This window comes from Aspergillus niger, assembly GCF_000002855.4.
Source record: "Aspergillus niger supercontig An04".
Taxonomy (NCBI): Eukaryota; Fungi; Ascomycota; class Eurotiomycetes; order Eurotiales; family Aspergillaceae; genus Aspergillus; species Aspergillus niger.
Window position 1 is genome coordinate 2,054,691 of NT_166539.1, and position 10,914 is coordinate 2,065,604.

Here is a 10,914-nt window from a genome sequence, read left to right on the forward strand (position 1 = left end):
CAGGCAGCATTACTCGGTTTGCTCTTCTACTTCACATTGTTTGGTTGCCGGATATATCTTTCTTTACCATGATTGTGCCCAGTCTTCGCTACCAGTCTTGTTCTGCCTACCTGGTGGGCTCCTCACCTGGTCTCGACGGGTCTACTGGCCAACGCGGTTCCGCCGTTCCCGAAAGCTTGATCGGGCGGATCGGTGCCTGGCAACTATTGTCCTTGCCTCATTGGAGGCTCATGATGCGCAAGTCCGAGTGTGCCCACCGTCTGCTTGAGTGACAGCACAGCCAGGCAGCAAGATCGACCACCTGGTTGACTCAATCATATTACCATAATGTCGTGGTTCTTGAATGCTGGTTTTTGGACCTCATTAATTACGTACTTTAGCTTCTTGCTGACTGCCTCATCTCTGCCGTATTCGCATTCTGAAACACGGGTGGAGCTGAAACATCCTTGATCGTTCTGCCACACCACCGACGTAATAATCACTCCGGGCGATCGTCGCTCTCGGTCGCTCACCACCATCCCCAACTGTCTACTTCCGCCGTGTGAAAATCAAGTCCAGTTCACCATGATACAAGACGAAACAATCCTTCGACCGTTGGATCAAATCTTTCTCCGCATTTCCTGGCGCGAACTTCACATTGAATGTCGTGACTAGATGTGCCACTGTTGCCCTCAGATTCTGAAGAGCCAATGGCTTGCCAATGCAGTTGTAGGTACCTAAAAACAGATTCATTCACCATCAGCCAATCAACCTAGTCTGATCGCCTCGACTCTAGGCAGAACACATACCGATGTTGAATGGAACAAAGGCTGATTGATCGTTGATCAGCTCGGGCTGCTGGTACCACCGCTCGGGGATAAACTCTAGCGGCTTTTTATAGCTCAATTCCGCTAGTTCGTCGTTAGTTCACTGGCTCTTTCGCCGCTCTGCCCGCCGGGATTGACTTACACCGTCCCATTGCAAGCACCGGATTTATAACCGTGGTGTTGCCTGGGATGGACACTCCATCCACCGTAATGCCCTCAGGAGGCATTATCCGCTGTACTCCCGACGGAACCGCCGGATATAGACGCATGGCTTCGTTGATGGCACCGTTGAGGTGTGCCAAGTGACCAATATCGCTGTCGTAAAAGTCGCCAAGGCGTCCATGCTCATTGACAACTGGGGCCAGTTCGGCACGAAGCTTCTCAACCTCGTCAGGATGATGGCAGAGCTCATAGAACAAAGAAACAAGCGTCGAGGCGGTGGTGTCACTGTCCGTGTGAGACAGGCATATGTGACTACTTCTAGGGGAGCACTCACCTCCCAGCAACAATAATTAGCCGCGAATCTCCTCCCAGCCACTGCTGGTCTTCTTTCCCAGGCTCTTTGCCTTTGAAGGGTGCTAGGAGCGCTGCGCTGATGTCGGGCACATCAGGCTCGTTCTGTTTGGTCAGCTCACCGAACGGGACGAAAGTACGATGGAAGCTCACCCTCATTCTCTCCACCAGCCTCGTCTCATAGTAATCCAGGAACTTGTACCATCCACTTTTGAGTCCTGGAACCTCCAAGACCATTCGAAACAGCCACATGGGTAGATTGCTGCCAACAAAATCCATTGTCTCCATCATAATCTGTGTGGCCCAATGGTACTCGCCTTGCTCAAGGCATCCAAAACCCTCTCCGAATGCCAGGTCTCCCATCACGTCATAGGTGTATAGGTCGAACCACTTGGTCACGTCCACAGGCTGACCCTCCCTTTCTACGAACCGATCCACGAGCTGTTGACGGTACTTGCGCACGCGATGCTCATACCCGCGCAGCTGCTTGCTGCCAAACGCGGTGCTCCATAATCTCCGGCGCTGCTGGTGCTCGGCCGGGTCTCGACTCGTCTGCAATGACTTGTTGGGATGGGAGTGGTCGTACCAGCCGCTCTTCAGGCAGCGCGAAGATGGGCCATGAATGATGTTGACAGCCTTGGGGTCGATGACGGATAGAGTGGAGGGTCCAATCCGGACGTAGGGCCCGTACTTCTCATGCAGCTCAGTCAGCTTGATATGTCTGTTGTTGTTTTTCATCTGTGAACAGAGCCACAGATCCGAAATTCGGGCGGGCCATGGACCAGGGAATGCCCCCAGTGGATGGAACGCCAGACGATAGAGCAGTAGACTGCTGAATATGCCAAGGAGATAGGATGCTGCATGCAAGGAGACGGTGATCAGGGCCTCTTGCCATGCGATTCCCCATGACACATGCAGGTAAGCGACCGCAGTGGCGTTCAGCACACCGAAAACCTGCGTATAGGTGGTGCCGTAGAGTTGATGCTCGCCTCGCCGGAAATACGTAAGATGCGAAAACACGCCCACTAGAGCGGCGGTCAGCATCGAGGACACCATGGTCGAGTCGATGTGGCTTGCAAGAACTGAGGTTGCGATTGGGGTTGCTACTGGGGTATACAGGCAAGCTTTATTTTATTTTGTCCCGTCTGCTTTATATTAATCAAGCGGGGTGAGCAGTGGGCGGCAGCTCAGTTGGTGCACTAGTACGAGGGTATGATGAGCCAGCAGACGGGTCAGCTTGCATTGCTCGTGCACACCCCTGCAAGTGGTTGACCCCTCTTCACTTGGCGTCTGGCTCCAACTCAAGCATCATCCTAGCACGGGCACTCTATGATAGTACAATCCGACCACTGACAAGTATACAAACCGTTGGTCAGCAGTCCACCAACAGATATGACAGCACTACTACGTACACGCATGCCGCTGTCAGGTAACTCTGAAGAACGAGCCTTTCAATAACCCCAAACCAGTCTCGAGGGCTATAGGCTAGCTGCATGCTGGGTGGTGTGTGATATATGCAGGTCTCCTCCACCATCGGCATCGGGGTGGTCCGCGCACTCACTGCGAACCAATGGTCGCACTCTTCAGCCAGCTGAAATCTACCAATCCAAATGCTCAAATTGAACGCTTACTCCATGGGAGGCCTTAAATACCTGGTAGTCTTCTACCACTACGGTCTTAACACATTCACAGGGTGCTACAACACGGCAACAGGATGGGGTGCAGTTTATCATTAACGACACACACACTATTTCCTACAGGTACGTATCTCATCTCACCACTCTCTACCTATCAACTTCCTAAGTCTAATAGGTTCAGGGATATACACCTCGGCCTATCTTGAAGGCTGAGACATTCGCGATTAGCCCAAGTACCGGCCCTACGCTAAGTACTAACCGGCTCAATTCGTAGCATCCTCTCCGACCTACTCAATCCACCGAACGAACTGACTGCGAGTCCGTATTTCCACAAGCATGAGATATCCCTCTCTGCCACAGGTAAATGCAGATAATATGCCTACTAGAACAAGTAGAGCAACGTTAGTTGCTACTTATATGCTCTTTTCTCTACGCTACCTGACCAAGTTAGTTCTAATTATCCTCCGACCGAGACAATAAGAGACTTTACCAATACACCATGCTGTCTCACTTACAATACCACGCTCCAATATCCTCCGTAGACACAGGAGTCCTCCTGCCCAAGGAAAAAAAAAAAAAGTCAAAACAAGAAAAAGTAAAGAAAAGCTTACTTCAAATAACAACTTCTTACAATACAACATAGTAGTTAATCAACCGACCGGTGTGCCGTAATAGCTGCTTAGTCATGGACATGTTTATACTCAGCATAACTCACCCATACCAACTAATGCTACTAATAATAATGCCATTGTGTGTTAGTTGTGTTATGCTCAGCCAACACCCACACAATATCCGAAATCGAATTAGTGAGCCAAGTCGGGCAGATTTGACGAGGACCGAGGTATGATTACATTATTCGCTACCCAGGTTTTTTCACTAAGTATCTATTTGTGTCTGGTAGGTAAAAATAGATGGAAGGAAGGTTTGGACATTCCTTCTTTTACTACTAATTAAGGTGTGACGATCTAGCTTGGTTTGTCTCTTTTCGTGTTTGGTGAGAGGTAAGATAACTACTTCAGGGCCTCTGGAAGTGGTAATAGAAATAACAAGCATCGCTCTACTTGCAGCCTTAAACCAGGTCGAAGAGAATAATGTTAATGCTCTCTCTAGCATTGAAGCCTATATACACCGAGAGCCACGACAAATATTCACATGCACACACATCAACGATAAGAGGAAATGCCGACGCATCCAGTCCGGCGGTGAAACACAGAGCGTATCCATAATCCACCCCAAGTGGGATGGAAAGCGCGCCTGGATCGACACGGCACTGCGTCATACCTCCCCTCCCCCCTCATCCGGTTTCGGAAAATTGACCGATCCTCCCCAGCTCAAGTCCGATAGTTGGGACACAAGTTCGTACTAGTTATGGCCGAACAAGTAGTCTACTGTCAGATCATGTCTAGCGGGGATCCGGTAGATAGATAAATAGTGACCGGGTTTGTGTTGCTGCCAGCAGCAAAAAGATGAGTATCGAGAGGTGCCAAGTAAGCGTTCCGGATGCCACACCGGGCCGGGTACGGCAGGGCGGTGATTGGCGGTGGCTGGAAAAGGCAAGTGCTAGGGCTAGGGTACGGAAAAGTCACCCTTTTCCGATGGGCGGAAGGGTTTCCCGATCGGGAAACTCAACACTTGACTGTTGACCACCTGGCGGAGATGGGCCCCGTTTTCTCGGTGCGGTTATCGCAGGCAACGAAAGAATGGTTGAGTCATTCAGAATTCAAGCTGAATTTCTTAAGTCCTGATTGGCCGTGGCAGAAAATCAGTCCTCACATCGCCGCAATTGCTGGTGAAGAAATGCCCGGCCTTCGGTATTGGCGAACCCGCCGATCCCGAACGCGGGAATAATCCGACACATACGCGTCAGGGACGCCCCGATCCAGTCCCTGCTCACCCGACTCAATCGGTCCGACGCCGAGAGTTGCATGGGCCGATTGTAGAGATCAAGGCCGAGCAGGTGGATTGGGGTACTGACCAGCTGAATGGAGGCCGGAATGGCGAGCTGCGCGAACAGGATCTTGAGGTACTCGCTGGAGGCGATGGAGTCCGGGATGGAGGCCGAGACCATGGCGGGGAGACTGAAGGAGCCGAAGATGGTGAGGGCATCGCGCACCAGGAAGGCCGAGTAGGTGGCAAAGGGGATGGTGCGGCTGACCGAGCGGAGGATCTTGCTTTGGGACGGAGCAGCAGAGGTCGTGGTCTTGGGAGCAGGAGTGGGAGTGGTGGGGTTGCTGTGACCGAACAGCTGGGCGAATTTGACGTCCTTCCAGATGCCCACGGACGAGTTGACCACAAAGGTGCTCATGAACGTGGCCACCCCTGCCATGGCGTGGTCGACGTGAGGGTAGACCTGGTCCAGGATGGTCTCTGTGGCATTGGCGGCCGCAAAGGTGGCTGTGTAAAGCGACCAGACGAGCAGACTGGGTCGAGAGGTCAGGAAGGTGGCAGGCTGTGTGATGGAGAGCCAGAGGTGTCGGCGGAAGGCAGGGAGCATAGGTTGGTTGTGCGACGACTTCTCAACGACCAGTCTAGGTGGTGATCAGTACAACAGTCAGGTAGGTGAACGAGAGAGGAAGCTCCTACCTGTCCAGGATCATGACGGCAGGAGTGACCAAGGCTGCCGAACCTGCAGCAACCATCACATCCGCCGTCAGGAAATCACCCAGCCGACTGCGGTGCCCCGCAAAGGGCAGGGACTGATGAACAGGGAAGTCGAAATCCATGCTGTCGAGCAGCGAGCCACTCCTAGCCCTGACTGGGGAATCAGATGTAGTGGTGGGGTTGGATGCAGAGCAGTTCTATGGCAGATGACACAAAGGAAAGTCGAAGCAAGGGAACGACGTGGGAGGAGTGGTATACTGAGGGGTGGTTAGTATACAAAGGGAGTATAGATGGGGGAATGGTGGGGAGCTACTGACCTAGATAGATGGAGAGGATGTACCGCTGAAAGCAACGCTGAACCGGGGTAAAAAGGAGTGAAAGAGTAGAGAGTATAATGAGGGACCAACAAAAGGAGTGGACAACCCCGGGTTCAAGGCTTATAAGAAACGAGATAGAGTCATGACCGCCCGCATCACCAGGTTGCCCAACACACCGTGAATCAATACTTACTCCTACTAATCTCCCACACAAAACAGGCTGCCGAATCGAGGGGGAGACGATATTCGGCGGCAAGGGCCAATGGCATCAACCGGGCCGGGACCCGGGTACCCTCGGTGATTTGGCGATAGGCACCGCCTTACCCAAGCCGGCACTCCCTGTACCTAATGAAAACTGAGGCTTTTTTGGGTTGAGGTGGAGCGTGTTCTAGAAGGCATTGCCAGGACAGGTGAGTTGGCGATCCACCACCGATGATGCTGTTCGTTGTGCTGCTGCTTGGAGTGGAGGGGGTGCGGCCTTGGGAAGCCCTAACGTGCCTGGCCGGGTTGGCCGCCCTCCGCATGATCGGCCGATTTGCAGGGTTCACTGGATGGTACCTGGCACACGTAGACTTCTCGACAGCATGCCGGAGAGAGGATGAAAAAGACCGACGGGGACTGTCATCTTGCTGGCAAGTCGTTGTACCTGGGTTAGGGCCGATTGAATGCTTAGGGGTGGTCGCGTGGTGCTGCAGCCAGTCCAGGGACCCTACAGTGCACGAGTCGATGCTCTGGCGGACTAGGGCCTGAGGATGAGCTAATATCTCCCCATGATTTGCAATAAATTAGTCTAATACTTATACTTAGGCATTGCACTGCCTGGTTGGGCCAATCAACGTGCCGGATCCCGAGCATAGATAAGCATCGCAGATGCGCCCCTCTACGGATCCACTGCTGGGACGAGGCCACAGTACGCCAAACGGTGTATTCACATAGTCTCGGGTCTACGTTCTTCCCCCTTATATCTCATTCTTAATGCCCTGCCATATCATCTCAAGTCATAAAGCCACTTCATTGCTCTCGGGCTTATTTCTTCGTCTACCGTAAATCAAACCTGTCCCGCATGTGCCTGCAAATCCAGCCTGGTCAAAAAAACCATAAACGAATGCCTGTAGCAACAGAACGCTTCCAAATATTTCACAGAAAAGATTGATCTTCATGTCCGCACCAATTCCTCTATTCCGAGGGTCGTGTCGAGGATTCTCGACGTGGGTGTTACCGGCATAGGTATCGGCGCGCTGCTCACATGATCACACAGCACGAATTCTGCTTCTTCGCAGAGGTGTAGAACATCTTCGACTGGGCACTGAGCCCCTCCGACTTGGACACGAGATCGTCAATCTTCTCTCCGCGCTCGAGGACCTGGTTGGGGAGTTAGCACCATTCTGCCCACATGTAATGCGCGCAGAACATACGCTCTCGATAGTCTTATGCAAAACGATCTTGGTCTCGTCCAGCTCCTTCTGAATCTTGAGGATGCTATCCACCTGGTGTGGGTCCTGGTACGCCTGAATGTAGGTCTTGAGGGAGGGGAAGGGCACCGGGTCACGGGAGGAGGCGGCGTTCGGGTTCAGGGAGAGGAACTCATCCAGCATTTTCGAGAGGATCTGGTGAGCAGCCAGGGACGGGTACTCATTATCGCTAATAATCACTCCGGCGATGCCTTGGGTTCGCGCGTAGACGTGAAATGTGAAATCTGTAGGCGACCGGCGGTCAGGGGCTGCCGCAGAGGGGGTGAAAAGACGACCCCGAGGGACGCCAACTTGCCTTGCTCTTGAATGTCCTGTCTTTGTCCTTGTTTCGTCCGTTCGGCCACGGTCTTACTGAACATCGTCATGAATTCGCTGACGCTGCCCTTGGTGAAGCGCGAATAGCTGCTGAGATCGCGCTCGGCGCAGAGCTCCACGGCGGGAGCTTGAGCATTTTGGAGAATCTGTCCAGATGAACGGGGTCAGACAGCCGACACGATGAACAGATAACATCCGTCATTCCTTACCCCGAGATAAACGAGCTTCATGATGGCGAGGGTGAGACTGGGAGAGGCTGACGTCGTTGAGCTGGCAAAGTTGCGGGGATTCCCAATGAAGGGTCCCGACCGTCCTTCACCGCCCTCATGCCTGAGGCAGCGACACATGCATCTTCTCTTCACTTCCCTTGACTTCCTGCCCACTTCCATCTACTCTCGCCTCTCTTCAGCCTTCGTAACTGCACTGGTGTTCTGGCATGATCGGTATCCTGATGACGTTCAATTTTCAGCTGGAATGTGGCTTGTTGCTTGATTCCTGGGTCGGTCTCTCTGCCAAGATGCAGAGCTGCATTCCAGAAAGTCCACCATCGCATGCCGTGGCACTATTTATGCCTTAGTTTTCGGGCATCTATGAAACATACGGCAACTCGATTTACCGGGCTTGCCCCTTCGGGCCTACAGTTACTTTCTCGCTATGCCATCTGCTAAGGTCAAAAGTGCAACCTTCCGTGGTGTGAAGGGTTAGCGCACAAATGCATCAGATCCCTAACACGAGGCTTCAACAGGCGAGGAAAAGTGCTTCTACGCTGCCGTATTTACATCCGCGTTCAACTGAAACATAAGGAATGCACCAGCAAGCTGGAACTCCACAACAGTATGCCTAAGAATTCTATGTCAATGAAGTGCAATAGTGAGCAATCTACGGTCAACTCAACCGCTGGTCGTCAGCTCGACGTAACAACTACGCAATGTTGCACATCGTCTTCTACTGGAAGTACGATCCAGGCTTTGTAGACAATTTCTTTGCTTAAGGAGAAAGTCGACACTTCAACGCCTTGAAGATGACCAACATTCAGCTGATGCCGACAGGCTATTTACGTAACTATGAAGATAACGCAGACATCTCGCATACTGCTGAACAGGCCAACATTGTAATGCTTCATGGTCAGAACTCAGTAGCGGGATGCCATCTACCAGCACTGATTTGTTTGTAGGCCATGGGCAATCCATGGATGTGTTCCATCACAAAACGCACTTTCTCCAAGATGCCCTCAATTCAGGTGGTCCTCAGAGCAACCGATCGCTACCATATCTCAAGCTACATTACAGTGAAGCTCCTTTCGACGTGAACGTTCCAGATCTGCAGTCGAAGGTCTGGGGGTATGGAATTTTCGACTGCCAGCGAATCTCAGGCCTTGAACAGAGTGTGCGGCGTGTGCTAGAGCAGCTGGAGCAACTTAATCCGGTAACTGGTATAATCGGATACTCGACCGGTGCGACCCTGGCGATGATCATCGCATCCTTACTGGAGAAGCAGAATCGCGGCCTTGTATTTGGCGTCCATGTGGGTATACTCATGTAACCTAACTAAGTAATTCTCGGATTGACATTCACAGACGACTCATCCACCGCTCAAGTTTGTCGTCGCATACAGTGGCTTTATGCTAGGCCATCCCATGTACAGAGATCTGTACTACCCGAGGATCTGCACCCCTACCCTACTATACATTGGCGAAGTCGACACAATGATCACACCAAACTCTACATACCGCCTGGCAGAAAGATGCAGTCATGTTGAAATCCAAACCTTCTGGGGGACACATTACGTTCCCAGGAATCTGAAAACAACAGATGCAGCTGTAAACTTTGTCTATCGGTGTTTGGTCGGTGAGCCCGAGAAGGTAGATAAGGAACGAAGCCGGTCGGGACCGAAGACGGTTGAATTGACTCTCAACAAGCGCCAGGAACCGGGAAAGGCGTTCACGGCCAAGGTTCCAAAACGGCGGCTGAGAATGCGGGATGCAACGTTGGGTAAAAAGCCTGCCGGGAGCGCCAAGCAAGGGATGGCTGTCACCACTCGGCTTACCACACAGCTTGTGTAACTCTGCATGTCCTCCACACCAGATCGTGAGATAGGCTTCATTGCGGACCCAGCTGGAAGTTGGGTAATGCAACGGCCGAGTTCAGAATTTTCCAAATGGTCTCGCTTATGCCTGACATGACCTTCTGGATGCAACACTACTATTCACGCAAACAGCAAGCCTACCACGAATGCAACAACTTCTAGCGATACTAGCCATGTTCAACGTCAGTCTGGGTCAGGTACGATCTGGCGACACGAAGGCATAAATAGCCATCTTCAACCCTCGCTCTTCTCATCATCATCACCAGCCATTCGCTCAATCATCCGTCTACTTCTATCTTTCAATCCAAATCAATCTTCATCTATCACTCACTCGAGTCAACCCTCCACAGTCACAATGAAGTTCACTGCTGCTGCTGCTCTCGCTCTTGCCACCGTGGTTGTGGCTCAGCCCTCCGTCCGCGGTCGCTCTGTCACTCACATCCCTGCTCCTGCTGGCATGACTGTCTCCCAGGGAGCCGACTCTTGCGGTGACAACGCCCAGCTCTCTTGCTGCAACAAGGCCACTTATGCCGGTGACACCACCGACATTGACAGCGGTTTCCTGTCTGGCGTCTTGAGCAACCTCCTTGGCGCTGGCTCCGGCTCCCAGGGCATTGGCCTGGCCGATGAGTGCTCCCCGCTTGACCTCCAGGGTATGTAATTCGCTGCAGGATACAGACTATCTCTAACATATCAAATAGCCCTTGACCTTGTCGGTCTGCAAAACTTGCTCAACGACCAGTGCGAGCAGACTGCCGCCTGCTGCCAGGGCAGCGGCAGCGACACTGTAAGTGATCAGTTACCGATCCCTTTTCACAACCTCCATACTGATGTGTATCGCAGGAGGGCAACCTTATCGGCGTGGGTCTTCCCTGCCTTGCTCTGGGATCGCTTCTGTAAGCGCATGGTCATAGCATAGACTATCCATTCAGTTACATTATGGATTTTATCATCTCGTCTAGTTCTGGTTCCGTGTTTAACCAGCTATTAATAAAACTTTGAATCTCTGATTCTATTGATATTTCCTCTTGCTCTAGTTTTTCTACCAGTATCTTCTGTCTTAATATTGTATCCTGCTTTTCATCTGCCATACATCATTATTCATATAGAGATCGAGACTGGAGTAGATTGCTCGTATCTTGGCGTCAGGAAAGCCTTCCAAGACCCG

At 52.0% G+C, this 10,914-nt stretch overlaps 7 protein-coding genes across 7 annotated transcripts; 3 read left to right on the top strand and 4 right to left on the bottom strand.

Annotated features, from left to right (window-relative positions):
* Positions 1–528: 528 nt before the first annotated feature.
* On the bottom strand, positions 529–2,375 carry An04g08440 (uncharacterized protein; the record flags this gene model as incomplete). Its single annotated transcript, XM_059747706.1, has 4 exons — positions 529–716; positions 789–890; positions 949–1,253; positions 1,303–2,375. The coding sequence occupies 4 exons, from the start codon at positions 2,373–2,375 to the stop codon at positions 529–531; spliced, it is 1,668 nt and encodes a 555-aa protein (XP_059600651.1).
* Positions 2,376–2,534: 159 nt separating this feature from the next.
* An04g08450 (uncharacterized protein) lies at positions 2,535–4,322 on the top strand (the record flags this gene model as incomplete). The annotated part of the gene is made up of 4 exons (XM_059747707.1): positions 2,535–2,550; positions 2,637–2,748; positions 3,231–3,316; positions 4,024–4,322. The coding sequence occupies 4 exons, from the start codon at positions 2,535–2,537 to the stop codon at positions 4,320–4,322; spliced, it is 513 nt and encodes a 170-aa protein (XP_059600652.1).
* A 396-nt stretch (positions 4,323–4,718) lies between these two features.
* On the bottom strand, positions 4,719–5,679 carry An04g08460 (uncharacterized protein; the record flags this gene model as incomplete). Its single annotated transcript, XM_001402167.3, has 2 exons — positions 4,719–5,484; positions 5,540–5,679. 2 exons carry the CDS (start codon positions 5,677–5,679, stop codon positions 4,719–4,721), a joined length of 906 nt encoding a protein of 301 aa, XP_001402204.1.
* A 515-nt stretch (positions 5,680–6,194) lies between these two features.
* On the bottom strand, positions 6,195–6,729 carry An04g08470 (uncharacterized protein; the record flags this gene model as incomplete). Its single annotated transcript, XM_059747708.1, has 2 exons — positions 6,195–6,638; positions 6,691–6,729. The coding sequence occupies 2 exons, from the start codon at positions 6,727–6,729 to the stop codon at positions 6,195–6,197; spliced, it is 483 nt and encodes a 160-aa protein (XP_059600653.1).
* Positions 6,730–7,116: 387 nt separating this feature from the next.
* On the bottom strand, positions 7,117–7,891 carry An04g08480 (uncharacterized protein; the record flags this gene model as incomplete). Its single annotated transcript, XM_059747709.1, has 4 exons — positions 7,117–7,236; positions 7,290–7,569; positions 7,638–7,807; positions 7,871–7,891. 4 exons carry the CDS (start codon positions 7,889–7,891, stop codon positions 7,117–7,119), a joined length of 591 nt encoding a protein of 196 aa, XP_059600654.1.
* Positions 7,892–8,497: 606 nt separating this feature from the next.
* Positions 8,498–9,723, top strand: An04g08490 (uncharacterized protein; the record flags this gene model as incomplete). Its single annotated transcript, XM_059747710.1, has 3 exons — positions 8,498–8,615; positions 8,764–9,185; positions 9,238–9,723. 3 exons carry the CDS (start codon positions 8,498–8,500, stop codon positions 9,721–9,723), a joined length of 1,026 nt encoding a protein of 341 aa, XP_059600655.1.
* Positions 9,724–10,101: 378 nt separating this feature from the next.
* An04g08500 (uncharacterized protein) lies at positions 10,102–10,646 on the top strand (the record flags this gene model as incomplete). The annotated part of the gene is made up of 3 exons (XM_001402171.1): positions 10,102–10,399; positions 10,448–10,533; positions 10,590–10,646. 3 exons carry the CDS (start codon positions 10,102–10,104, stop codon positions 10,644–10,646), a joined length of 441 nt encoding a protein of 146 aa, XP_001402208.1.
* Positions 10,647–10,914: the final 268 nt, after the last annotated feature.